Raw genomic sequence first — 26,752 nt, 5'->3', positions numbered from 1 at the left:
GCTGGGTCAGACCTTTGTTTGGGTGGCAGGAGGAAGGCGAAAGCTCCCTCTGGGAAGCAAACAGCCACGCTTTTTCCTGGAGCCTGGAGAGGAGCGGGCATCCCTGCGCTGAACTCCGGGACCCGCCGGAGGAAGGCTGCTTTGTGAGCCTCCTGCCTGCTTCTGGAACAGCTGCTGCTGAAGGAACGAGAGAAAACCCAATCGTCACGAAGCACCCCCTGAAATGCCCCCCCGGGCCAGGTGTACCCACGCGTGGGGCCGGCTGCGGCGGGACGCCGCGCTCCGGCTCCTCCCCGGGCTGCGGAGGCGAGCAGGCTCCCAGACCCCTCCCTGGCGGCGGGGGGAGGAGGAGGAGGAGGAGGAGAAGGAGGAGGAGGACGGGAGGGAGGGTCGGCTCCAGCGCCTGCCCCTTCCCCGCCTCCTCCCTCCTCGCCGAGCGCAGCGCCCCGAGCATGGAGCCCGCCTGAGACGCTGGGTGCGCTCCGGCAGCTGCGGCGGCACAACATGGAGGCGGCGGCGCCGCCGCTCCCGCTGCTGCTGCTGCTGCGGCTTCTCGCCGCCTCGGTGCTTCGTTGCGAGCCGGGCTCGGCCGCGGGTGAGCTGCCGGGGGGCGCGGGGCCCGGGGCGCGGGAGCCGAGAGCCGCTCTCCCTTTTGTTGTCGGACTTGGGCAAACTTTCCCCCGCGCTCCGCCGGCGGGGCGGTGGCGGGACGGGCTGCGGCGGGGCGGGGGGGCGCGGACGCGCACATGGACGGGACGGGACGGGGCGGGAGGAGGACGGCGGCTGGGTGCGGGTGCCTGTGCCCCCCCAGCCCGAGCCAAACTATTGCTCCTCGTCTCCCTCGGCCGCAGAGGGGGGGCGCAGGAAGAGGAGGCCTCTCCTCGCTCTTCTCCCGGGACGCTCGGCCGGGGGGGCTGCGCCGTTCCCCCGGGGGTGGCTCAGGTGGGCGCCCGCGGCTGCCGAAGGTGAAACAAAAGTCGCCCCCCGGCTCCCGTGCCCCGCAGTGTGGGGCCGGGATTTCTCCGGGGTTTGGAGCGGTGGGTGTCGGGTGTCGCTCGACAAACTCTTGGCGGAGCTGCGGAGGGGGTGGGGGGAAGACGAGCGATCCCCCCCGCCCCGTGTTCAGGCTCTAGGCCGTCGCCGGGAGCAGGACGGGCGGCGGGGAGGAACCGGCCGGCCCGCGGGGGCCCGGCCCGGGTGCAGTCCCGCGGGCGCTGCTCCATCCCGGGCACGGAGCCTGCCTTTTGCCTTGCCCTGGTAGCGCCGTTCTGGAGCGAGCCTGCCGGTCCCGCGCGAGCCGGCAGCCCCCGTGCGGAGAGGGCCGGGGTCCGATCGCCGCCCGAGCTCCCTGCGCTGCTCCGCGCCCCGCTTGGTCCCGCCGCGGGTGGGGGTCAGAGCCGCGCCTGCGGGCTGTGCTCGGCTGCAGCCGGCAGCCCCAGCCTGGCGGTCCCGGCGGCCGAGCGCAGCTGGTGCCGTGTCGCGGAGTGCGGAAAAGTCGGCAGCGTGGCCGAGGCTGCCGGGGCATCACCGCAGGGCCTCTTTTACTGGGCCACCTTTCCACACCTCCCGTGGGTATTGGGACTGTCGTGAGGGCAGAAGAACAGACCAGATTCCGTTGACCTCATGGCTCTGTGTTGTCGCTTGCAGCCCTGTGTAGGTGTGAATTCTGCCTTGCTTATTCTGAGTACGAGGGCGTCGCGGTTCCCACCCCGTACCCCAGGCATCCCTGACCCACATCATCTCCCCACTGGCATCTTCTGGGCAGGAGAGAAGGAGCAAACCGTGGGGCCCACCTGGACGTGTTCCCGTGTGACTCCTTGGAGTCTTAAGAGAGAGCAAGCTGAGGGTTTTCTGGCATTTACTTCATAAACTCTGATAGAAAAGAGTATTTTCTAAGAGATAAATAACTTCGTGTTTGGAACTCCTAGGAAGAGATCACAGCCAGACTGGGCAAGCAGCTTGGAGTTTGGTGTTGGTTCACCTGGCTTCAGAGAGAGTGGTTCTTCTATGGTGGTGTAGGGGCCCTGTCAGTAGTCACTTTCCTTAACAAGCAGGGAGAAACTCTTCCACAAATGTACTGGGCTTTAGCCATTAGCTAAAGAGCTCTGGTTGTAAATGTTAATGCTGCTGCTTTTGTTCTGCCCCCGTACTGTGGGGTGCTATGGGATTCTTTTGTGAGCTTGCTCTGGATGCCTCAGCTGGCCTTTTGGAAGGGGCTCAGATGTGCTGGGCAGAGGCTCTCTGTGGCTTTAGTTCCGTTCCTGAGAACCCCACTCCCTCAGCCTGGCTGGAAGGGGCTTTTGCCTCTTAAAAAAGTGTTTTGATGTGCTTATCTTAAAAACACATAAACACACCTCTGCAAGAGGGGGATGTGCTGGAACTTCGGCAGGGTTAAAGCTTCTGGGAAGTCTGGAGTGTCAGAAAGATCTTGAATTCTTTGGCTGTGAAATGGTTTTGCTGTGGAGCTGAGTCCTTGCTCTGTATGCGGTGGTGTTGAGAGTGGTTTGGTTTCTGTGGCTTGAAATGAAGAGAAACCTGCTCCAGCCAGGGGTTTCACTCAGCTCTGCTTTCACTGAGATAAAACAAAACGATGGTTGAGTCAGGGGAGGAATCTCCTGCTTGTGCAGGGGATGAAGGAGCCACAGCAGAGCAGTGCTGTAAGCTGGGACTGTCCAGTGCTGCACAGGTGTTGTGTGTGGGGCTCTTAAAGCCTGGAAGGAGTTGAGATAATTCTTGATGAAGTAATTGCTTAAGGATTGTCTCAGGCCAGAATGACTACTAGTGAACTCACAAAAGGTTGGTTGCCTGTTGCCTGTCCTGTACCAGAGGACTTCCTAAACCTGTGAGCCTGTGTCTCAGCTTTCTCCAGTGGAAGGCGTCTCAGTCTGAGTCTAAGGAACACAGAAGGTGAACAGAGAGTTCTGCGTGGCAGGATGGTTGCAAGAGTTTGGAAGTAGAGATGCAGTGTGAAAGAAAACCCACCTTTGAGCACAACTGAGAAATGGCTTTTGATCTGCCTGGGCTTGCCTGGGATGACCTGAAGCTGGTGACACCTGTGGTGATGTTTAAGTGCAGGACCTGGCAGGGGGGAGCACTTGCTGCCTTGAGAAGGGGGCAGTGTGCTGGGTGGGAGTCCTCAGCTGCGCTCCAGTGCCGTTGTAGTCAGGCTCTCGTTGATTCAGGACTGTTTTCATCCTGCTGCTAGCATGGTGTGAGGCTCTGCCAGGAGTCACCGTCATAAATCCTCTTGAATCAAGGAGGAAGTGCTGCAAGTGGTGGCTTAGCAGCAGTGCTGGGACTGTGAGCTCTAGGTGAGTACTTGGACTTGGAGATCTCCAGGGCCTTTTCCAGCCTCAAGAGTTCTAGGAGTCTGAGTCCAGACTGATTGTGAAGTTTGAGCTGATACTTCAGAGCACTGAGTCACCTCTCCAGATGGGATGAGTTGTCTCTTGGGTAGGGGTATTTGTTACTATTTCATTTGAATTAGAGTCACTTCATCCAGAGATGTTTCAAAATTCCTCCCACTGTAGAACCAGAGTATGTTTGGAAGGGAGCTCAGAGATCATCTCCTCCAGCCCCTGCCATGGGCAGGGACACCTCCCACCAGCACAGGCTGCTCAGGGCCTCATCCAGCCTGGCCCTGAACCCCTCCAGGCAGGAGGCAGCCACAGCCTCCCTGGGCAGCCTGTGCCAGAGTCTCCCCAGCCTCACTCTCAACCATTTCTTTCCATTGTCCATTCTAAATCTGCCCCTGCTCGTCCTGGCACTGCCAGCCCTTCTCCAAAGTCCCTCCCCAGCTCTCCTGGAGCCTTTCAGGTACTGCAAGGCTGCTCTGAGGTCTCCCTGGAGCTGTCTCCTCTCCAGGCTGTTTCTGGGAATATGTTATCCTTTATTGTCATGCTGAGGGCTGGCAGCAGAACAGCAAACAGAGGTTACAAAACCTCTCCTCCACTGTACACACGTGGCCTGTAGAGAATGTCCAGTGCAGCTCTGCTTCTGGTTAAAGTTTAGCCAGCAGGGCAGAGTTGAAAGGAGCTGTTTCTCTCTTTGTCAAAGCAGGAATCAACGTCAGTCTTTGTGATGCTCAGGAAGGACCTCTGTGAGAAGGTTTAGTTGGATGTGAGCTGTGGGTTTTGCTGTGTGGACGTACTGTGCTGGGTGGAAGCAACCTGCCATCTTGAGGTGGAGAACAATAACTGGTTTTAAATGACTGGAGAAAGAAGCTATTGTGGTAACTTCACTTCTTTGCAGTCTCAGAGATCCTCTTAGCTTGTGTTTTTCCCCTTGCCTCTTCAACCTAAGCCCCTGCTAAACAGTTGGCTTCTGTAAGTTCAGGAGTTCTCATGGCAGTTGATGTGTCTGGAAAAGTCCACAGCACTTGGAGGAAATAGTTGGTGTTTTGTGTTCAAGACCTCTGTGAACAAGTCAGATAGCTTCAAGAGAAGAGCTGTGGTAGCATAAGCATCCTGGGGTGTGTTAGAAGGGCTGTGATGAGTTGGTACAGAGAGGTTTTCCTGCCCCTCTGCTCTGCCCTGCTGAGGCCTCATCTGCAGTCTTGTGTCCAGCTCTGGGCCCCTCAGTTCCAGAAGGACCTCAGGGAACTGCTTGAGAGAGTCCAGCCCAGAGGCACAGAGCTGCTGCAGGCAGTGGAACCTCTCCTGTGAGGCCAGGCTGAGGCAGCTGGGGCTGGGAGCAGAGCAGCCTGAGGGCTGCCCTCAGTGCTGGGGATAAAGCTGTGCAGGGCTGGAGCCAGGCTCTGCTCAGGGATGGCCAAGGACAGCACAAGGGGCACTGGGGGCAAGCTGGAGCAGGGGAGGTGCCAGGGGAACAGAAGGGAAACCTTTGTCCCTGTGAGGCTGCCAGAGCCTGGAGCAGGCTGCCCAGAGAGGTTGTGGAGTCTCCTGCTCTGGAGCCTTTCCAACCCCCCCTGGATGTGTTCTGGGTGCCCTGCCCTGGCAGGGGTTGGTCTTGATCTTTTGAGGTCCAGTCTAACCTCTAACATTCTGTGATCCCCCCAGTTCATGGCCATGCCAGTTTATGAGCCCATCCTACTCTGCCCAGGGGAGTCTGGTTTGTTCAGAGGCTGCAGGGGTGTGTTTCATGTTCCACACTGTTGCTTTCCAGCAGGATGTGTCCCCCAGCACTGCCAGCTCCTTAGGGCAGGAGCAGCTCAGCAGGATGTTGGCTGGGGCTGCAGCAGGCCAGAGCCCTTCCAGGTGTTCTTTGGATGGCTGGGACTTTCTGAAGGAGTTAAAGATGTGCCATCTCCCACAGCTGAGACTCCTGCACTGGAACAAATACTTCTGGAGACTCCTACCCCCAGTGGTTTAGGCCGTGGACAGTCTGGTGAGAGGGCTGAGGGATACTTTGGAGCAGCTCTGGAGACTTTGGGTGATCAAACAGCTGTGGTGAGAAAAGGGGAAGCCTGCCCCACAAAGTATTGTTCAGAGGAGCTTTTGGTAGGAGATCCTGAGCCAACACTTCTTTCAGTTTAGATCTTTCTTGGAAGAATCAGGTTGTGGAGCTCCTCAGCATTGCATCCTTGTGGTTGCTGTTCACTGAGCACTGAAAATAGCTGAAGACCTGGGCTGGGGAGTGTGGGGTGGCTGAAGGGTTGGTCAGGGTGTTGAGGGTCAGGGGCATTGCAGGATGTTTCATTTAGCTGAATACATTTTTGACTGAGGCTGATGGCCTTCTGTGATGGGGAGATGCAGGGGGAGCAGTGGATGGTGTCTGCCTTGACTTCAACAGGACTTTGGACATGGTCTCCCATAACATCTTCCTAGGTGAGCTCAGGAAGTGCAGGTCAGGAGAGTGGACAGTGAGGTGCCTTGAGAAGTGGCTGATCAAGAGAGCTCAGAAGGTTGTGATCAGTGGTGCAGAGTCCAGTTGGAGGCCTGTGGCTGCTGGTGTTGGCCAGGGGTCAGGACTGGCTCCAGGCTTGTTCAACATCATCTTACTGACTGGATGAGGGGACAGAGTGGACCCTCAGCCAGGTTGCTGATGATAGCAGACTGGGAGGAGTTGCAGACATCCCCTCAGGCTGTGATGCCATCCGGTGGGACCTGGCCATGGTGGAGAGTTGGGAAAGAGAGCATCATGAAGTTCACCAAGGGCAAGTGTAGACTCCTGCACCTGAGGAGGAACAAGTCCTGCAGCAGGACAGGGGAGGGATTGGCCTGCTGGAAAGCAGGTCTGAGGAGAAGGACCTCAGTATCCTTGTGGACCATAGGTTCTCCATGGGACAGCAATGTGCCCTTGTGGCCAAGAAGCCAGTGGTGTCCTGGGGTGCATCTAGAGGAGTGTGGTCAGCAGGGCAAGGTTGGTTCTACTCCCCCTCTATTCTGCCCTGGTGAGAATACATCTGGAATACTGTGTCCAGTTCTGGGCTCCCCAGGTCAGGAGAGACAGAGAACTGCTGGAGAGAGTCCAGGGCAGGCTGTGAGGATGCTGAAGGGCCTGGAGCAGCTGTGTGAGGAGGGAAGGCTGAGCCCTGGGGCTGAGAGCCTGCAGAGGAGAAGGCTGAGAGGGATCTGAGCAATGTCTGTAAATCCCTGAGGGGTGGGGGGCAGGGAGGGGCCAGGCTCTGCTCAGTGCTGTCCTGGGACAGGGCAAGGGGCAAGGGACACAAACTGGAACCCAGGAGGTTCCACCTCAAGATCAGGAGAAACTTCTTAGGTGTGAGGCTGCTGGAGGCCTGGAGCAGGCTGCCCAGAGAGGCTGTGGAGTCTCCTGCTCTGGAGCCTTTCCAACCCCACCTGGATGTGCCCTGCCCTGGGTGCCCTGCTCTGGCACTGGATGATCTCTAGAGGTCCATTCCAACCTCTCCTATTCTGTGATTCCATGCACTGAAACCAATGCTTTGAGCATGTTGTGTAAGATCAGCTGGATAGGGACAGTCTGCAGGGAGAGGGAGTTTCAGACCTGTGAATCAGCTGCAGAGTTGTCTTCATCTCACAGTGTGAAGCTGGTTGCTGCTGCAGTGAACAGCACTGCCTCCAGATGCTGTAGGACACTCCAGCTGCAGGTGTCTGTGGTCTGAGACTCTCAGATCCTAGCATCTGTTTCAAGATGTTCCTGCTTGATAATACAATGGTGTGTGGCACTGCAGCAGGCTGCCCAGGGAGGTGGCTGAGGCTCCATCCCTGGAGCTGTTCCAGAGGAGGCTGGAGAGGGCTCTGGGCAGCCTGCTCCAGGGGAGTATGTCCCTGCTGGGTGCAGGGCTTGGGCTGGCTGAGCTCTGGAGCTCCCCTCCAGCCCAGCCCATGCTGTGATGCTGTTCTATGAGTATCAGCTGATGTAGGATCTGTTAATTGTCTTTGTACATAGCTTGAGCTGGGGAAGCTCCATTTCCTTGCCTTCCTTTCAGCAGCAGTGAAGGTGGTCTTTGGGGCAGGCAGAATATGGGGGTTTGGAATCTTCAGCTTTGTTCAGCCTAGAGAAGAGAAGGCTCCAGAGAGACCTTGGAGCAGCCTTCCATTGTTTGAAGGGGGCTACAGGAGAGCTGGGGTGGAGCTTTGGACAAAGGCATGGGGTGACAGAGTGAGGGATCTTGGCTTCAAACTGGGATAATTTAGAGTGAGGCCAGACATTGGGGAGGAATTCTTCCCATGAAAGTGGTGAGGTTGCCCAGAGAAGTTGTGGAGCCTCCAAGCCTGGCAGTGTTGAAAGTGGGAGGTGTCCCTGCCCAGGGCAGGGGTTTGGAGCTGGATGATCTCTAAGGTCCCTTCCAAGCCATCCCATTCTGTGAACTCTGGTCCTCCTTTTGAGAGGATAGAGGTCAGGCAGGGAATTGCTCAATGAGATGTTGGAGTTCCTGAGCTGTGGTGTAAAATGATGCAACTGGAAAAATGAAGCTGCTGGTCTGACAGCTTTGTTATTCATAGATCCACTGAACAGTTTGGGTTGGAAGGGACCTCAGAGCTCAGCCAGTTCCAGCCCCCTGCCATGGACACCTCCCACCAGCACAGGCTGCTCAGGGCCTCATCCAGCCTGGGCCTGAGCCCCTCCAGGCAGGAGGCAGCCACAGCCTCCCTGGGCAGCCTGTGCCAGAGTCTCCCCAGCCTCACTCTCAACAATTTCTTCCTCCTCTCCAGTCTAACTCTGCCCTCCTCAAGCCCTGCTGCTCTCTCTGCTCTGGCTGCAGCTCAGCACTCAGCTGGCTCTGGGCTGCCAGGGACCATTGATGGCTCCTGGGGAGTTTGTCACCTGCTGACACCCCCAAGGCCTTCTCCTGCAGGCTGCTCTCAGCCACTCCTCCCCCAGCCTGGATCTGTGCTGGGGACTGTCCTGCCCCAGCTGCAGGACCTTGCCCTTGGCCTTGTTGAAGCTCCTGAGGCTGTCCTGGGCCCAGCTCTGCAGCCTGCCCAGGTCCCTCTGGATGGATCCTTCCCTCCAGCTGTCAGCAGCACCACACAGCTTGGTGCTGAGGGAGCCTCAGTGCCACTGCCCCTGCCACTGACACAGATGTCACACAGCACTGGCCCAGTGCAGCTCCTCAGGGCTTATTTCAGGGCAGCTTTTGCAAGTTTTTGTGCAGCTGTAAGCTAAGGTTCTGGGGGCAAAGGAGAAGCACAAAGCCAGGGCACGTGGAGGGACCTGGAGGATGTTGGGGCCTTGGTTCAGTCTCTTGGAGCAGCACCTTGAGGGTGCCAGCAGAGTGTGTTCTGAAGTGGCATTGGAATCTGTTTGACATTTCACCACAGGGGGAGGGGAAAAATGGAAGAGTTTGGCTCTTGGCTCCCAAGTTGTCTCTGGACAGTGAAGTGTTCAAGGAGAAGGAGTGGAAGGTTATGAGAGCTGTGCTGTGTGACTGCAGGGCTTGTCTGGACATCAGTCTTGGTGTTCTCACTGAACACTTGGAGCTCAGTACAGAAGGCAGAAGGCTGCTTCTTGTGCTTCTCCCCCCAAAAGACCCTTCCCCTGACCCTGCCCTCCTGTAGCTTTGCAGAAGGTGCCACCTCTGGCTGTGGCAGCAGGAGTTACCCAGGGCTGGAAGTGCAGCCAGCACTGCTCACCTTGTGCCACAGCTCAAAGCAGCTCTGGAGGCTTTCATTTGCATTCCTGCTCCTTTCAAACCACCTGTGGCTCCCTTAGGAATTTTGCCCCATTGAGGGAGGGTCACTCCTGGCCACCAAGTTTCCTATTTTCTCTGTTTGTTTTCATTGCAAGAACTGAGACTGATTTGATTCTGGAACAATTGGGACATTCAGAGTTGCCTGCCCTATGGGAATGAATTTTGCCATGAAATGGTATCAAGAGTTTGCATCTGCTTGCAGATTTGCCTCTGACTGCTTCTCCTGCTCCAAAGTTGGCAGCTTGAAGCCTGGTGTGGTTTTGTGTTGCTTGTGAGGAGAAAGTCTGTTAGCCTCAGAAATTTCCATTGGTGCTGTACCTGGATGTGGCTTTGTGCAAAGGGCAGAATCCTGAAATCATAGAAGTCACAGAAGGCACCTCCCAGATACCTCAGGGCCTCATCCAGCCTGGCCCTGAACCCCTCCAGGCAGGAGGCAGCCACAGCCTCCCTGGGCAGCCTGTGCCAGAGTCTCCCCAGCCTCACTCTCAACAGTTTCTTCCTCCTCTCCACTCTGTCTCCTCTCTCCCAGCTCAAAGCCATTGTTCCTCAGCCCTTGTCCAGAGTCCCTCCCCAGCTCTCCTGGAGCCCTTCAGGCACTGCAAGGCTGCTCTGAGGTCTCCCTGGAGCCTTCTCTTCTCCAGGCTGCACAGCCCCAGCTCTCCCAGCCTGGCCCCACAGGGGAGGTTCTGCAGCCTCTGCTCACCTTGGTGGCCTCCTCTGGAGCCTCTCCAGCAGCTCCAGGTCCTCCTTGTGCTGGGGGCCCAGAGCTGGAGGCAGTGCTGCAGGTGGGGGCTGAGCAGAGCAGAGCAGAGGGGCAGCTTGGAAGGGACCCCAAGGCTCATCTGCTCCAACCCTTCTAGGGAATGGTGGCACTGCAAGGAGCTGGCCCAGCACCCTGCCAAGCTGCCTCTCCAGACTGCCCAGTGCAGGGCACTCCATTGCACCTGGGCTGCATTTTGTGCTTGGAAGGTCTGCCCAGCTGGGGATGATTAAGAAGAGAGTCTCTGTATTGTCTGTGTCTTCCACAGCTGAGTGAAAAAAAGTCTGTAGTGCAGGAGAATTTTTGTCTGTCTGGGATTTAACAGCCTGGGCTTTACTGTCTGGATAGAGTTGACTGTTTGTTGCCCATGTTCTCCAAGTCAAGTGTGCAGGTGTGCCTGTGCTGGGAAGCCTTCTCCACAGAGGCACACAGCTGGCTGTGAGCGAGTGGCAGAGGCAGAGTTGAGTGAGGTGTGGCTGGGGCAGGGAAAACCTGAGTTAAGCCTCAGTGAGTTGGGCTGGAATCATGAGCACGAGCTGGACCTCCTGGTGAGGTCTCAGCAGAGCAGAGGGGCAGGATCCTCTCTCCAGCTCTGACCACACTGCTTTGGCTGCAGCCCAGGCTGCCCTTGGCCTTCTGTGCTGCCAGTGCCCATTGCTGCCTCCTCTCCAGCTTCTCCCCCCCAGCTTCACCCCCAAGGCCTTCTCTGCAGGGCTGCTCTCAACCTCCTCACCCCCAGCCTGGATGGGTGCTGAGGGCTGCCCTGAGCTAGGTGCAGGACCTTTGCTATGGGCACAGGCTGGGAGAGCTGGGGCTGTGCAGCCTGGAGAGGAGAAGGCTGCAGGGAGACCTCAGAGCTGCAGTTCAATACCTGCAGGGGAGCTGCAGGCAGCTGGGGAGGGACTGCTCGGGAGGGGCTGTGGGGATAGGCCAAGGAGCAGGGCTGTGGAACTGGAGCAGGGCAGAGTTAGGTTGGAGCTCAGGAGGGAGTTGTGCCCAGGGAGGCTGGGGAGACTCTGTCCCAGGCTGCCCAGGGAGGTGGTTGAGGCTCCATCCCTGGAGCCATTCAAGCTCAGCCTGGCTGTGTCCCTGGGCAGCCTGCTCTGGCTGCCTGCAGGGGGTTGCACAGGATGCCCTTGGGGGCTCCCTCCCAGCCCACAGCAGTCTGTGCAGGTGTGGATGGTTGTGACAGATTCCCTGTGCTGAGCTTCTTCTGCTGATGGCACATTTGTGTGTTTTAAAGCAGGCTTCAGGTGGGATCTGAAGCCACTGTGCCAGTGCTGGAGGAGGGGCAGTGCCTGAATTTCCCTTGGTGTCAGCCCACTCAGGTCCCTGGAGGTGGGACAGGTTGGTTCACACAGGTGCTGATGACCAGCAGTCATCTCTGAGAAGGTCCTGGCTGCTCCATGCTGACCTATGTCCATGTGGAAGGGTGAGAGGTACTTGAGGCCAGGGGTGTTCCACCTACATACAGCACAGTCATGAAGTGCTCACTGGAAGGGGCCCTCCAAGGTCATCCTGTCCAACCCTCCTGCAGTCAGCAGGGACTTGTGCAGGCAGTGTGTGTGTCCTTATCTCCTCAGGCACCTGGCTAACCCGTTTCTCCTGCTGCTTTTTCTTTCCATTGTCCTGCTGAAGAACTTTGTTTCTGAAAAGCTGCCCCTGCTTACTGTACAGATTTTAACTCCTGAGGGTTCTCCACAGTTATTTGAAGGAGGGAAGTGTCCCAGGTGCTGGGTGTGGGGCTGCAGCTCAGTGTGGTACTGAAACATGCCCTGAAAATCATGATCATAGAGCTCAGGTTGGCAGGGACCTGAGAGATATCCACTCCAAGCTCCTGCCATGGGCAGGGACAGCTCTCAAATGGACTCAGCTGCTCAAGGCCTCATCCAGCCTGGCCCTGAACCCCTCCAGGCAGGAGGCAGCCACAGCCTCCCTGGGCAGCCTGTGCCAGAGTCTCCCCAGCCTCACACTGCAGAGCTTCTTCCTCAGCCCCACTCTAACCCTGCTCTGCCTCAGCTCCAAACCATTCCCCCTTGGCCTGGCTCCAGACCCCCTCAGCAAAAGTCTCTCTGCAGCCTTCCTGCAGGATCCCTTCAGCTCCTGGCAGCAGCTCTGAGGTGCCCCTGGAGCCTTCTCCTCTGCAGGCTGCACAGCCCCAGCTCCCTCAGCCTGTGCTCCCAGCAGAGCTGCTCCAGCCCTGGGCACAGAAATGCTCTCTGCAGCTTGGGGTGTTGGACACAAGCAGCAGCACCCCAGAGGGGTCTTTCCCTCTCCATATGCTAAAGCTGCTTGGTGTGACCCCACTGCAGTGCTCCCTGGGACGGGTGCTGTGTGAGAGGGGAGTGAGCACCCGCAGCAGGGGGTGGGTGAGGGGTCCCCTCAGGGGTGTATCCTCATCAATTGTGTGCACCCAGATCCCTGGTTTTGCACAGCCACTTCTGCAGCTGCTCTTCCCAGGCTCTGCCTGCTGCACCCCTCTGCTGTCCTGGCAGCAGCTCTCAGGGGAAGGCTCTCCAGGCAGGGCCCCTGCCTGTTGTTTTTCCCTTTACCTGCCTCTCTGTGGTGTGGTTTTTTCCCCTGCCGTCTGAAGAGCCCTGATTGCTGAAGGCTGGAATGTCTGTAGGTGGCTAATTAAAAACAGTGGTCAAGAGAGCTCCTGGGAACTTGTTGGATTGCTTCTCAAGCAGGCTGATGAGGCAGCATCCTTGAATGGAAGGAAAGCCAAACCCAACCCACAGCCACTGGAGCCAGCCCCGGAGCAGCCTGCCCTGCCTGGCACCTGAGCAGGCTACCTGCTGCCCCCAGCCTGTGCCCCTGCTGCTGGCAGAGTTGGTGGGGCTGGAGGAGCTGCAGCTCAGCCTGGGCTGCTTGGCATCTGACCTGGTGCCCAGGGGAGAGAGGAGGAGCCAGCAGGAGCACTTCAGGCCCGTGCCCTCCGCTCCATTCTCCGTCTGGCCGTGCCTGGGCCGGGCCAAAGGCTGCAGGGATCTGGGACTCCCTTCCTGGGGCATGAGCAGCTCCATGCAGCCTGCCCTTCTCCAGCCTCCTGCAGCGATTGCAGCTCATGGAAAATCACTCTGCTTGCTGCTCCCTAGGGTGTGGGGCTGCTGGCATCTGGAGATGGAGCAGAGCTGGCAGCGCTCCGGGGAGGCAGAGCTCGGCCAGCCCGGAGCTTGCTGCGTGTGGGGAATGATGCAAGGGCCTTGTTTGCTCGGAGCAGTGGCTGTGGGATCTTGACAAGCTTGGCCTCTTGCCTGCTTGGGATTCTTTTGGTGGTGGTGGTTTTCTGTGGGCTTGTCTGTGTTGGGATTCTGATGGATTTGTTTTGTTTTGTTGTATTGTGTTTTTCCCCTGAGGAAGTCTGTGTGCAGCCAGGGAGGATGTGGAGTGCTGAGGGCGCTGCAGCAGCTGACTCAGATCTCCAGGCCACGCTTGCTCCTTGACACTGGTGCTGGGACAAGTGCAGAGTGCAGGTGTGGAAGCTGCTGTGCCCGTGCAGATGGTGCTTGGTGGCTGCAGCCAGAGCTGCTGGTGTGCCTTTACTGTGCCTCTTGACTCCTGGGATTCTCTGGATCCAGTGTTGCAGGGAGACAGAAGGCAGTGTTCTGTGTTGAAGGAGGGATCCTGCAGTGCCCAGCTTTGAGGAGGGCTCTCAGGACCTCTTTGTGTCACCTTCCTGGTGCAGATTTGAAAGCCATTGCAGGGCCATGGAACTTGCCTTGGTTGCCAGGGAGGCTGAATGCAGACCCTGACAGCTGTTCCACAATCTCTTCCCCAGGGGTGCTTGGATTTTGGGATGGTTTCCCCACAGGGATGTCTTCTGGAATACTTTGTTGTGGTCCTTGCCCAGTCCTAGCCTTGGAGCTTGTTTTGTGCTGCAGGGATTGGGACTGCAGGAGGCTTGAGTCACTGCAGCTGAGCACCTGCTGCTCACATCCTGCCCCAGACGCACAGGGTCATGGAATGGGTTGTTCTTGGAAGGGAGCTCAGAGCTCAGCCAGCCCCAAGCCCCTGCCATGGGCAGGGACACCTCCCACCAGCACAGGCTGCTCAAGGCCTCATCCAGCCTGGCCCTGAACCCCTCCAGGCAGGAGGCAGCCACAGCCTCCCTGTGCCCCAGTCTCTTCTTCATCACTGTCAAGAATTTCTTCCTCCTCTCCACTCTCAATCTGCCCTCTCCCAGCTCAAAGCCATTGTTCCTCAGCCTGGCACTCCCAGCCCTTGTCCAGCGTCCCTCCCCAGCTCTCCTGGAGCCCTTCAGGCACTGGGAGGCTGCTCTGAGGTCTCCCTGCAGCCTTCTCTTCTCCAGGCTGCACAGCCCCAGCTCTCCCAGCCTGGCCCCACGGCAGAAGTGCTCCAGCAGGTCCATGTCCTTGTGCTGGGCACAGCACTGCAGGTGAGGTCCCATGGTTGAGTTCCCTGGCCATGACCTGGGAGGAGGCTGCTCTGCACCCTCTCACCTCTGCCCATTTTGATGCTCCAGCCTCAGTTCTTTGAATGTTCTTTGTTATGAATAGAATCTTGGTCTGTGCTGGAAACAAGAATGGCTTCAGGCCTCTCCTCCCTGCTGGTGTGGCTGTTGGTGCTCTGTTGCTGGGTGCTTGTTGCTGGGTCAGTGAAGCTTCCCAGCAGCTGGGAGACTGTACCAGTGCTGGGGAGAAACTGGGAGGCTCAGGCATCAGCAGGCAGGTGGGGAGGGTGCAGGGATCAAAATACCACTTGTCAGCTGCTGTGCTCTGAGCTGCAGCTGCATGCATTGCCTCCTCCTGCACCCCTTGGCTGCCCCTTTGGGGTGGCACAGGAGGAATGCCCTGAGTTCTGCAGCCCCCTCCCCATTTCCTGGAGGAACTGGGGGTTGGAGAAGTTCTGTGCATGACCAGGGCAGGCAGGGTGGGAGCTGGGTGAGCACTGTGGGTGCACACTTGGGGCTGCCAAAAGGACTTTCAGCAGTAGTCTGCTGTGAAGTCTGAGCTGGTGCTGCCTGTTCATGGAAAGCAGTGTGCTCTGCAGGGTTGTTTTGCTAGGGGAGCATCAGCAGGACGCTGGGAAGAGCTTACTGTAAGCTGTGTTTGCTTAGTGCACTTGGCAACTTTGCTTTCAATGAAAGCTCAACTTTTAAGCCCTCCAAGCTCAGTTTCAAACCTTTGGAAGGTAAAGGTGGCCTGGAAAGCTATCAGCCTCTTCTGTTCTGGTGTGGTTCCTGCTGTGTCTGATGCCAGCTGCCAGCTGGCTGTGTGGCCACTCTGAGTGTGTTTCACCATCTCTATTCAGCAGGGCTCTGAAACCTGCAGTGGTCACCCAAGTCCTGTTGTGAATAGTCCTGCTTGCTGAGGGGGGTAGCTCTTGCTGGGGTGATCCCAAGCCACTAACAAGCAGAGCAGTCCACGGCACACAGCCCTCCCCAGCTCAGCTGGGCGTGTGCCAAGGGCAGGATGTGACTCTGGGGGCTGCTGCAAATCCTCCAGCTCCACCTGTTGCTGCTCTGGCTCCTGCAGTGTGTCAGCAAAGCAGGCACCATGAGCCTGGAATTCCTCCCACTGCTCTTTGATATGGCATGAACCCTTCCAGGTCTGACAGCTGTCAGTGCAAGCTCCAACCCAAGAATTCCTGCAGCCTGTCCCTTGGCAAGCTCAGAGCACATCCTGCTCTCCAGCTGTAGAACTGGCACGAGCAGCAAGGGCTTCATTTGGATGGCACACAAAAGGGTACAGGCAGCCCCCTGGGTTTGCTTTATCTGCAGCTTGCTGTTCACACTTTAGTTCCATTCCTTCCCTGGGGGCTGATGTGAGGCTTCAGCTGAACTCCAGGAGTGGCTCTTTGGTCGTGTCCTGAATCCTGGGACACTTGTTTGTGGTCAGTGCAGGTGAGGCTGCAGCAGTGCTGTGCCATGGTTTGAATGGGCTGGGGGCTGCTGGGAGTGCTCTTGCTTTAAGTCTGAACACAAAGGGATTTGGCTGTAACACCTGGCACAGATTAGAGGTGTGTCAGGATCACAGACTGGGAGAGGTAGAAGGGACCTCCAGAGATGACCCAGTCCAAGCCCCGGCAGGGCACCCAGGGCAGGGCACCCAGAACACATCCGGGGGAGCTGGAAAGTCTCCACAGAAGGAGACTCCACAACCTCTCTGGGCAGCCTGCTCCAGGCTCCAGCAGCCTCACACCAAAGAAGTTTCTCCTGATCTTGAGGTGGAACCTCCTGGGTTCCAGTTTGTGTCCCTTGCCCCTTGCCCTGTCCCAGGACAGCACTGAGCAGAGCCTGGCCCTTCCCTGCCCCCCACCCCTCAGGGATTTACAGACATTGCTCAGATCCCTCTCAGCCTTCTCCTCTGCAGGCTCTCAGCCCCAGGGCTCAGCCTTCCCTCCTCACACAGCTGCTCCAGGCCCTTCAGCATCCTCACAGCCTGCCCTGGCCTCTCTCCAGCAGTTCCCTGTCCCCCTTGCACTGGGGAGCCAGAACTGGGCACCGTGCTCCAGCTGTGGCCTCAGCAGGGCAGAGCAGAGGGCCAGGGTCAGCAGTTCTGGTGTCAGCACATCCAGCCTCCAGCCATGCCCTGTGCAGTGCCAGCACAAACCTGTGGCTGTGTACCAGAGTGGATTGGAGGAGTGGGCTGCACTGCCCTCCTTGCTCACCACCTCTTTTGCAGTCTCTTTCCCTTGCTCAGTCATCCTCACTTTAGGATTTGCTCTCTCCTCCTTCCCTTTCTCCTCTCCTCACCTCTCTGCCCTCTCATCAAATGTCCTGAATGAATACCTGCATCAGTGAGAGGAGGAGGGCTGGGTCTAGGCTAACATAGGCTTGACATCTCATTTTCTGTAGTCCAAAGGCTGTGGTAGTGCAAGGGCAAGGCTTTGATGGGTTAGAGATGGGCAGCTGGGAGGGGCAGGAGAGGCCTCCCGTGTCCATGGGGCTCAGGTGGTGCTCAGCCTGGGCCCTGTTCTTGTTTGGCTGCTTGGGGTTTGCTTGGCTTTGTTGTTTGCTAAAGGGAAAAAGAAAAACCCAAACAAAATCCAACCCTCTTGCTTTGCCAAGTCTTCAGTTGTGTGTCCTGCACCTCCCTGGTGCCAGGAGGAACATCTTGCAGAAGCAGATTGGAGCTTGTGTTTGCAGTTAGAGTGTGGTGTGGAGAGGGATGGCACTGAGAGACTTGAAGGTGTCCAGAGAAGGGCAACCAAGCTGGGGAGGGGTCTGGAGCACAGCCCTGGGAGGAGAGGCTGAGGGAGCTGGGGTTGCTTAGCCTGGAGAAGAGGAGGCTCAGGGGAGACCTTCTTGCTCTCTACAACTATTGCTGTCTACAACTCAAGTTGTGCCAGGGGAGGTTCAGGCTGGAGGTGAGGAGAAAGTTCTTCCCAGAGAGAGTTGTTAGCCATTGGGATGTGCTGCCCAGGGAGGTGGTGGAGTACCCACCCCTGGAGGTGTTTCAGGGGGGATTGGATGTGGCACTTGGAGCCATGGTTCAGTCATGAGGTCTGTGGTGCCAGGTTGGACTTGCTGAGCTTTGAGGTCTCTTCCAGCCTTGGTGGTTCTGTGATGCTGCATGGATTCACTGCTCTGCAGCAGGGCTGCTCCTGTTTGATGTCTGGCTCTGGACAAAGCTGCATGAGGGGAATGAAGAGTTCAGTTTGAAAGCTTCCACTGCTGTCCTCTTCTCCAGTGTTTGGTGTCATTTGATGTCAGATCTTGTTACCTTAGTAAGTGTATATATAGATGTGTGTGTGTGTGTCTAGACAAGTGTGGCCAGCAGGGCAAGGGAGGTTCTCCTGGCCCTCTGCTCTGCCCTGCTGAGGCCACAGCTGGAGCACAGTGCCCAGTTCTGGCTCCCCAGTGCAAGGGGGACAGGGAACTGCTGGAGAGAGGCCAGGGGAGGCTGTGAGGATGCTGAAGGGCCTGGAGCAGCTGTGTGAGGAGGGAAGGCTGAGCCCTGGGGCTGAGAGCCTGCAGAGGAGAAGGCTGAGAGGGATCTGAGCAATGTCTGTAAATCCCTGAGGGGTGGGGGGCAGGGAGGGGCCAGGCTCTGTTTGGTGGTGCCCAGGGACAGGACAAGGGGCAAGGGACATAAACTGGAACCCAGGAGGTTCCACCTCAAGATCAGGAGAAGCTTCTTTGGTGTGAGGCTGCTGGAGCCTGGAGCAGGCTGCCCAGAGAGGTTGTGGAGTCTCCTCTGGGGACTTTCCAGTCCCCCCTGGATGTGTTCTGTGTGCCCTGCCCTGGGTGCCCTGCTCTGGCAGGGGCTTGGAGTGGATGATGTGAGGAAGTCTCTTCCATCCCCTACCATGTCTGTCTTTATAAACATGCTCTGCATTCTAGGGCTTTGTAAAGGAAACCAGATAATGCTGTAAGCAGTGGGGCACATTCTTGAGAGGCTTTAGATGCCCTAACTGCCAAGGAAAACATGAGAGAGTTGCTGGTTTTCATCTGCTGACAGCAAGGCACTAAAGCACGTCTTGCTTCGTGGTGCAGGTCCCAGGGAGCAGCCCTGGGTGGAGGACAGGGCTCCAGGCTTCCTGCTGGGTGCTGTGAGGTGTGGTGGTTTGGGGTCTCCTTCCTGCTGAGCTGGCAGTGTGCACTGCACAAGGTCGGTTGAGGCTACAAGGATTGGTCACAGCAAAGGAGACAAAAGCCCAGAGAGGTCCTGGCAACAGGACAGCAGTCACCCAGGTGAGTTGTGCTGCTGGCACAGCTGATGGCATTGCTCATGGGGATGAACAGAGGACTGATGGCAGCAGGCAGCTGTGGATTTTGGTTCCCCTCTTTAAAAGAGGAAGGAAAACAAGGAGTAATTTGCATCTTGAGTTCTGTTCTGCACTGGGGGAGCTCGATGAAGGAGTTGCCTGTTGGTGCTGCCCCATGGTAGTGCTCCAGAGCTCCCTGCAGGGAGAGGGAAGGTGGCTCTGGCTCTGAGCAGCTCTTTTGTTACAGAATCATAGAATCACAGGATGGGTTGGGCTGGAAGGGACCTGCAAGAAGGTCTGGAACTGGACCTCCAGCCCCAACCCCCTGCCATGGGCAGGGACACCTCCCACCAGCACAGGCTGCTCAGGGCCTCATCCAGCCTGGCCCTGAACCCCTCCAGGCAGGAGGCAGCCACAGCCTCCCTGGGCAGCCTGTGCCAGGCTCTCCCCAGCCTCACTCTCAACAATTTCTTCCTCCTCTCCACTCTCAGTCTCCTCTCTCCCAGCTCAAAGCCATTGTTCCTCATCCTGGCACTCCCAGCCCTTGTCCAGAGTCCCTCCCCAGCTCTCCTGGAGTCCTTCAGGCACTGCAAGGCTGCTCTGAGGTCTCCCTGGAGCCTTCTCTCCAGGCTGAGCAGCCCCAACTCTGCCACCATTAATGAAGAGTTTCTGTGCTTCTTTGGGGTGGCTTTGGGTTGTTGTTTCTGAGGAGCAAGCAGGGTTTCATCAGAAGCAAGAGCTTTGTGGTCTGGATTACCTCCGGGCTTAGGGAAGGGAGGTTCTCCTTGGGCTTGACCAGCACTCTCCTTGTTGAGGCTTTCAGGCAGAGCTGCAGATGCTGGCAGGGTGCAGGCCCTGGGGTCAGTTTTCCTGTATTCACTAATGAAATTTAGAGTGCTTCCTGCCTGCCTCTTTGCTCAGTTACTCACAGCAGCCTGACTTTGGGGGCATTAGACTTTGAATGTTTTGAAGCAAGGCCTCCAGCTTTAGTAGCAGGGAAGCAGCCTCCCTCCCCTGCTCCTCACTGGGAGGCTTGCACTGGGTTCATCTGCTCCTGCTGCACTTCAGCTTTGGGCCCTCACTCCCAGAAGGACATTGAGGATCTGGTGCAGGGCCAGAGGAGGGCAACCAGGCTGGGGAAGGGTCTGGAAGGGAGCTGGGGGTGTTCAGCCTGGAGCAGAGGAGGCTGAGGGAGACCTCATTGCTCTCTGCAGCTCCCTGAGAGGAGGCTGCAGCCAGGTGGGGGTTGGGCTCTGCTCTCCAGTCTCAGGGGACAGAAGTGGAGCTGGGTTGCTGGTTGGACTTGACCTCAGAGCTGCAGTTCAATACCTGCAGGGGAGCTGCAGGCAGCTGGGGAGGGACTGCTCAGGAGGGGCTGTGGGGATAGGCCAAGGGGCAGGGCTGTGGAACTGGAGCAGGGCAGAGTCAGGTTGGAGCTCAGGAGGGAGTTGTGCCCAGGGAGGCTGGGGAGACTCTGTCCCAGGCTGCCCAGGGAGGTGGTTGAGGCTCCATCCCTGGAGCCATTCAGGCTCAGCCTGGCTGTGTCCCTGGGCAGCCTGCTCTGGCTGCCTGCAGGGGGTTGGACAGGATGCCCCTGGGGGCTCCCTCCCAGCCCAGTGCAGTCTGAGCTGTGGATGCAGTCAGTCCATGTGCAGTGCTCACTCAGCTGCCGTGCTCAGCTCCCTGGGAGGTTAGCACATGCTCTGCACGGGAGTGGAGTGCAGTGACTGTGGAGATGCTAGCAGCAGTGATGTTACATTTAGATGTTTATATCATAGGTACAGGTTAGATCAGGAGAGTACTGCAGGCTGTAGCAGTTTGTAAGCAGCCCTGGGTGCTGCCCAGTGGCAGTTTCAGCAGCAGCATGCTGGGATGCTATTGCTTGCTCTCTCTGCTCCCTAACTCTTCCACATGCTGCCCCTTCCCAGCACAGCACCTCTCTGCCACCTTTTCACCCCCTTCTTGCACGTTTTTTTAAGCTGTAGTCCATTGCCTGCTCTTTGGGCTTGTTCAGCCTGGAGAAGGCTCCAGGGAGACCTCGTTGTGGCCTTGCAGGGCACGTAGTTGATAGGACAAGGCTGGTTTGAAAGTAGCAGAGGGGAGATTCAGCCTGGATCTGGTGTTTAGTGGTGAGACACTGGCACAGGCTGCCCAGAGAGGTGCTGGACACCCATCCCTGGGAACATTCAAGGTGAAGTTGGATGGGATGCTGAGCAACCTAATTCAGAGCCACAGCATGCCTCTTTAAGATACAAGCATTAAAGCAGCAGCAAGACAGAGAAGAGAGCTTCCCCTGCAGGTCACTGTAAGGCCTTTTGCAACTCCATGAGCTGTTAAACTGCTTTCTTAGCTCAGCTGAGTACCAACACTGACAAAACCCAACAGCTGCTTTCCCCCTTCTGATGGAAGGAAGTCTGAAGGAAGATCTGCAATGGAGCAACCAACAGCACCTGAAACAGTTCCCAAAAGCTGATCCCAGGATCACAGCATGGGCTGGGCTGGAGGGGAGCTCCAGAGCTCAGCCAGCCCAAGTCCTGCACTCAGCAGGGACATCCTCCCCTGGAGCAGGCTGCCCAGAGCCCTCTCCAGCCTCCCCTGGAACAGCTCCAGGGATGGAGCCTCAGCCACCTCCCTGGGCAGCCTGCTGCAGGGTTCCAGCAGCCTCCTGGGGCAGAACTTGTTCCTCACATCCAATCTCAGTCTGCTCTGCTCTGAAGCCATTGCCCCTGGGCCTAATCTAGTTGCAGATGTTCCTGCTGTCTGGGAGCTTGGACTGGATGATCTGCAAAGGTCCCTCCCAACCTAAAGCATTCAGTGGTTCTAACTGGCATTAGGAGCAGGGTGCAGGCATGGCCCAGAGAGCATCAGATCCATTGTGTCTATAAAAGTCTCCTGCTCCTCCACAGGCACATGAAATCCCTTTATCCACACAGCTGCAGTGGGTGGCATTGTGGCACCTCTTTAAAGGCTTCCCTTCAGCCCTTGCAGGAGTGGAATCTCCAGCTCAGTGTGCAGCATACCATGTTCATTTGAACCCCCAAATAAAGCAAGTCAGCTGAGTTGTTTGATTTGTTTTCATGACCCGTGGCTGACTTCTGCCAGAGGATGGAAGAGAAGTGAGTGAGGTGCTGGCCACGCTCTGAGATGTTTGAGAGGAGCTGTGTGAGCTGAAGTGCCATGGCTGTGCCTCCCCAGCACTGGGAGCCAGGGACATTTGTGGAAGAAGAAGAATAAGGAAGGGAGCAGAGAATCTTTCTTCATGTAGTCCTGGGATGCCAGGAGCTGACCCTAGAGAGACAAAAGGAGCCATAAGGAATGCATTTAGTTTAACCAAGGTTCCTGGCTAAAGCAGAATCCTCTCCAGCAAGGAGTGACTTGCAGGCAGATGACTGTTTGCTTGCTGCCCCAGAAGGGGCAAACAGAGGCTTGGCAGCAGCAGAAATGCAAGCACAGAGCTACAGATTGTGCTAAAGAATCACAGAGGGGTAGGGACACGAAGGGACCTCTGCAGATCATCCATCCAAGCCCTGCCAGAGCAGGGCCACCAGGGAACACATCCAGGGGGGCTTGAAAGTCTCCAGGGAAGGAGACTCCACAACCTCTCTGGGCAGCCTGCTCCAGCAGCCTCACACCAAAGAAGTCTCTCCTCCTGTTCAGGTGGAACCCCCTGGGTTCCAGTTTGTGTCCATTGCCCCTTGCCCTGTCCCTGGGCACCCCCAGGAAGAGCCTGGCCCCTTCATCTTAGCTTTTTCCATCTTCTTTTTGCCCTCCCTCCTGCCACACTCTCACAAACCCAAGTCTTGCCTATCCAGCAGTCCTGAGACCTGCCCAGACCCCTCCAGTCCTGTCCAAGACTGGGCACTGAAACCTGCCTTGAGCTTCACCCCTTCCAAGCCCAGCCTCATGGGGCAGGTTCCCTTCCACACCTTGGTTTGGTTTGGGAAGCTTCTTACCCTGGCAGGCTGTGGAACCTGTGCTGGAGCCTGCCACAACTTCTGTCCCCATAAACACCATTTCCAGCAGCTGGCCCCAGCCCCTGCTAGCCCTCTCCTGCCCTGCACAAAGGTTATGTTTCCAGGGGTGCTCTTTGTGCCCTTGGTGGGCAGGGAACCCAAATGCCTTTTCCCAATATCCCTGAGCTGTGCATCTTTTGGAGTTAACCTCTGGAGCTAGGAGCTGGAAGCACTTCAGCTCAGGAGCAAGCATCCCTCTCCTCTCTCCCCAGCTTGCCTCTTTTGGAGTTAAGCTAACATCTGGAGCTAGGGCTGGAAGCACTTCAGCTCAGGAACAAGCATACCTTTGTTCAGCCTGCCTTTGTCCCAGGCCTGCCCCAGCCAGCAGGCCAAATTGCCCAAGTGCTGTGGAGCCACTGCTTTATCCATCAGAACTTTGGAACCATCCTCCCTGCTCAGGCTGCTATTATTGGCCAGGCAGCTGTCTGCCAAGCCAGGGAGGAGTGAAATAAGCTGGGGGGTGGGGGAGGCCAGCCCAGAAGAGAGCCTTGGCTCCCCCTGGCATCCAGGGGGGCTCTGGAGGGCTTCTTGCAGCCCTGGATAGCTGTGAGCTGTTCCACAAGTGGAGTTCAGGCGTTGGAGGAGGGCAGGACTGGGACAGGATCTGCAGAGTCCTCTGCAGTGCTGAAAGCTCTCTGAGCATGAGGCAGGGCTGGGGGGAAATTCCTGCCTGCTCCATTTGAAGGAGCAGCAGCAGGAGGCTGGCCCAGGTTCTGAGCCTTGCAGAACGCCAGGCAGCCCGGGGGGGCTCTCTCCCTGCCACAGCCCCCGGCCCTAGCTTTAAGCACTGCCTTTTGGCAGAGCCCAGCAGCAGCACCACACAAGAGGCTGCTTCAGGGCCACTTCTGCTTCTTCCAAAGTCAGAGGACAGCAGAAATCCCACAGGATGTCTTCCCAGTGTTGGTGGGTACAAGCAGAGAGCCTTACTGATTCTCACCCAGGAAACTGTGACACTTCTTTGGGGTGAGGCTGACAGAGCCTGGAGCAGGCTGCCCAGTCCCAGTCTCTGGAGAGCTTCCAGCCCCTCCTGGATGTGTTCTGTCTGCCCTGCCCTGGGTAACCCTGCTCTGGCAGGGGGTTGGGCTGGGTGAGCTCTGGAGGTCCCTTCTGCCCCTAAGGTTTTGTGCTCTGAGCAGCTGTGCTCACACCAGGCTGAGCTGCTGCTCAGCAGTGCTGTGGATGTGCTGCAGGAGGGGTGCCTGTGTCAGCTCAGGAGGGCCATGGGCCTGCCCCAGGTGGGAATGTGCCTGCCCTAAGCAGCTGTATTCTTCTGATGGGATCTCCTCCAAAAGGGGTCCTCAGAGACCTGTGTTCAACTCTGGCCCATCCCTGCAGGAAGGACCCTGAGGGGCTGGAGCCTGTCCAGAGCAGGGCAGCCAGGCTGGAGAAGGGCCTGGAGCCCCTGGGCTAGAGGAGGGCTGAGGGAGCTGGGGGGGTTGAGGCTGGAGCAGAGGAGGCTGAGGGAGAGCTCCTTGCTCTCTGCAGCTCCCTGCAGGGAGGTTGGAGTGAGGAGGGGGCAGCCTCTGCTCCTTGGTGCCAAGGGACAGGAGCAGAGGAGATGGTTGCAAGCTGCCCCAGGGGAGGCTGAGGCTGGAGAGGAGGAAATCTTTCTGCCCTGGAAGGGATCTGAGCCCTTGGCAGAGGCTGCCCAGGGCAGTGCTGGAGTCCCCATGCCTGGGGGTGTCCCAGCAGCTGTGGGCCTGGTGCTGAGGGCCATGGTTTGGTGCTGAGCCTGCAGGGCTGGGTGGGGGCTGGGCTGGGTGAGCTTGGAGGCCTCTGCAAACAAAGACATTCAGAGATTTTGAGCTGGACTTCCAGCTGTGGCAGGGTCACTGCAGGCCTTTGTGTGCCACACAGAGCCAGACCCTGCTGGTTGAAGGCTGCCCACGGCCTGGGGGTTTGCACCCAGGATTACAAACTGTCAGTGCTTGGGGATCTGCTCCTCACAGGGACAGCAGCATAAGGGTGGCTGGAGGATCTGGAGACGTTTGTCCTTGTCTCATGGGCAGGGACACCTCCCACCAGCACAGGCTGCTCAGGGCCTCATCCAGCCTGGCCCTGAACACCTCCAGGCAGGAGGCAGCCACAGCCTCCCTGGGCAGCCTGTGCCAGAGTCTCCCCAGCCTCACTCTCAACAATTTCTTCCTCCTCTCCACTCTCAGTCTCCTCTCTCCCAGCTCAAAGCCATTGTCCCTCAGCCTGGCACTCCCAGCCCTTGTCCAGAGTCCCTCCCCAGCTCTCCTGGAGCCCTTCAGGCACTGCAAGGCTGCTCTGAGGTCTCTCTGCAGCCTTCTCCTCTCCAGGCTGCACAGCCCCAGCTCTCCCAGCCTGGCCCCACAGGGGAGGTTCTGCAGCCTCTGCTCCTCTTGGTGGCCTCCTCTGGAGCCTCTCCAGCAGCTCCAGGTCCTCCTTGTGATGGGGGCCCAGAGCTGGAGGCAGTGCTGCAGGTGGGGGCTGAGCAGAGCAGAGCAGAGGGGCAGAATCCCCTCCCTGTGCTGCTGCTCTCCCTGCTCTGGCTGCAGCTCAGCACTCAGCTGGCTCTGGGCTGTCAGTGACCATTGAATCTCCCTCTTGTGTCCAGTTCCTCCATTTGGACACAGTTCTGGCTTGCAGCATCCCAGAGAAGAGCTGAGGGGTGCTGCTGCCTGAGTGTTCTCCCAGGTGGGCAAGCTTCCCCTTGCCTGTGGGCCTCGGTGTCTGCTGTAGGCTGGGGCTGCCAGCAGCCCTGCTGGGTGCTGGCCACCAGCACTGCCCTTTGCTGCAATTCCTGTTTAACCTCCACTGGAGTTCAGTGCAGGCTCTGCTTTGAGCCAAGTCAAGAGTTGAGCTTTGGGGCTGGAGGATGTTCAGCTTCACAGCCATTTCCAGAGTGCTGTTCTTCCAGTCCTGTTGTTGGTGTCTGCCTGTCTGGAGCCAAAATGCCTCAGTCCCCAGCAGACAGCTGTTGGTGTGCAGGGTCTGGAGTCACAGAGGGCAGCATTGTCCTCAGGAGAAGAGGTGAGCTGCTGTGAACAGCATCCCAGGCCTGTCTGCACCTCTGTAAGCCCTGGGGGAGCACCTGAGGTGGGCAGGGGCTGGGGGCTGGGGCTGCAGGGTTGGAGTCTGTTCAGCTTTAGCAGTCAGGCTCGCAGGGCTGGAGGCCTCACAAGTGTTTGGCTGAGCACCAGTGGTGCATTGCACAGGGAGAGGTTGCCAAGAGCCAGTTTTGCAACAGCCTTCAGAAATGGCCTCTGAGGAGGCAGCCCAGCGGAGAAGTGCTTTGTGCTCTGCTCCCAGCACCGGGCTTCAGGGGCTGGCCCCTGCTGTCTGCTGGGGGCTCAGCAGCTTGCCCTGTCCCCACACCACGGCTGACACTCTGGGCTTAGTCTTCCAGCAGCATTCTGAGTGTGTTCTGCCTGCTGCTTGGTGGTCTGTGTAGACTTGGCCTTGGCTGTTCTCCTCCCCAGCTGCTGAGTGCTGTTAGGAGGAGATGAAATCTGCTGCTCCTGTGACCGAGTTAAGGACCTGCTGCAGGGCTGCTGAGGGCAGGCTGGGAGCGCCGCTGGCTCCTGCAGCAGGAGGGGTTTCATGGGGCCTGTCAGTGGGTGGTCTGTGGGAAAGGCAGAAAGGTTTGAGGAACACTCCTTTGAAAGAATGTGCCCAGAGAAAAGGCATCTCCAAGACAAACAGCTTGCTCCCAGCCTCTGCAGAGATGGAGTGCACTGAGCTAGCCACACTGAATCCAGGCCTTTGGCTCCTCTGCTATGTGAAGGCTTTTGCTGGAGGGAGCTGATGGCCCAAAATCATGAGTGAGCTCAGAGCCTGCTCTTGGGGAGTTGGACAACACTGCATGGCCATCCCAGAGAGCCTGAACAGATCCCAGGTGTCATACTTTGTATATGGCACCAGCCTGGCCCTGAGGCCCTCCAGGCAGGAGGCAGCCACAGCCTCCCTGGGCAGCCTGTGCCAGAGTCTCCCCAGCCTCACTCTCAACAATCTCTTCCTCCTCTCCACTCTCAGTCTCCTCTCTCCCAGCTCAGAGGCATTGTTCCTCAGCCTGGCACTCCCAGCTCCTGTGAAAAATCCCTCCCCAGCTCTCCTGGAGCCCTTCAGGTACTGAAGGTGATGTAGTTGGATGTGCAGCATCTCCCCCTGTGGACTCTGCTTCTGAGAGCAGGATGCAAACCCCTTGCAGACCAAGGCCCAGCAGCATTTGTGTAACTCTCCTAAAAGCCTAAGGTCAGAGATGCT

At 57.7% G+C, this 26,752-nt stretch overlaps 1 protein-coding gene across 1 annotated transcript in view; it reads left to right on the top strand.

Annotated features, from left to right (window-relative positions):
* The first annotated feature begins 460 nt into the window (after positions 1–460).
* Positions 461–26,752, top strand: part of LRP5 (LDL receptor related protein 5) — a 141,572-nt gene continuing 115,280 nt past the window's right edge. The window contains exon 1 of the mRNA XM_068166684.1: positions 461–595. Coding sequence (XP_068022785.1) covers positions 505–595 — 91 coding nt within the window. The 5' untranslated portion in view covers positions 461–504. The remainder of the gene's footprint in view (positions 596–26,752) is intronic.

The sequence above is a fragment of the Melanerpes formicivorus genome, unplaced genomic scaffold (genome assembly GCF_026170545.1).
Source record: "Melanerpes formicivorus ecotype bairdi unplaced genomic scaffold, bMelFor1.0.p_v2 SCAF_103, whole genome shotgun sequence".
NCBI classification, from domain to species: Eukaryota; Metazoa; Chordata; class Aves; order Piciformes; family Picidae; genus Melanerpes; species Melanerpes formicivorus.
Note: the sequence above shows the minus strand (reverse complement) of the source record. Positions and strands in the feature narration are given on the sequence as shown.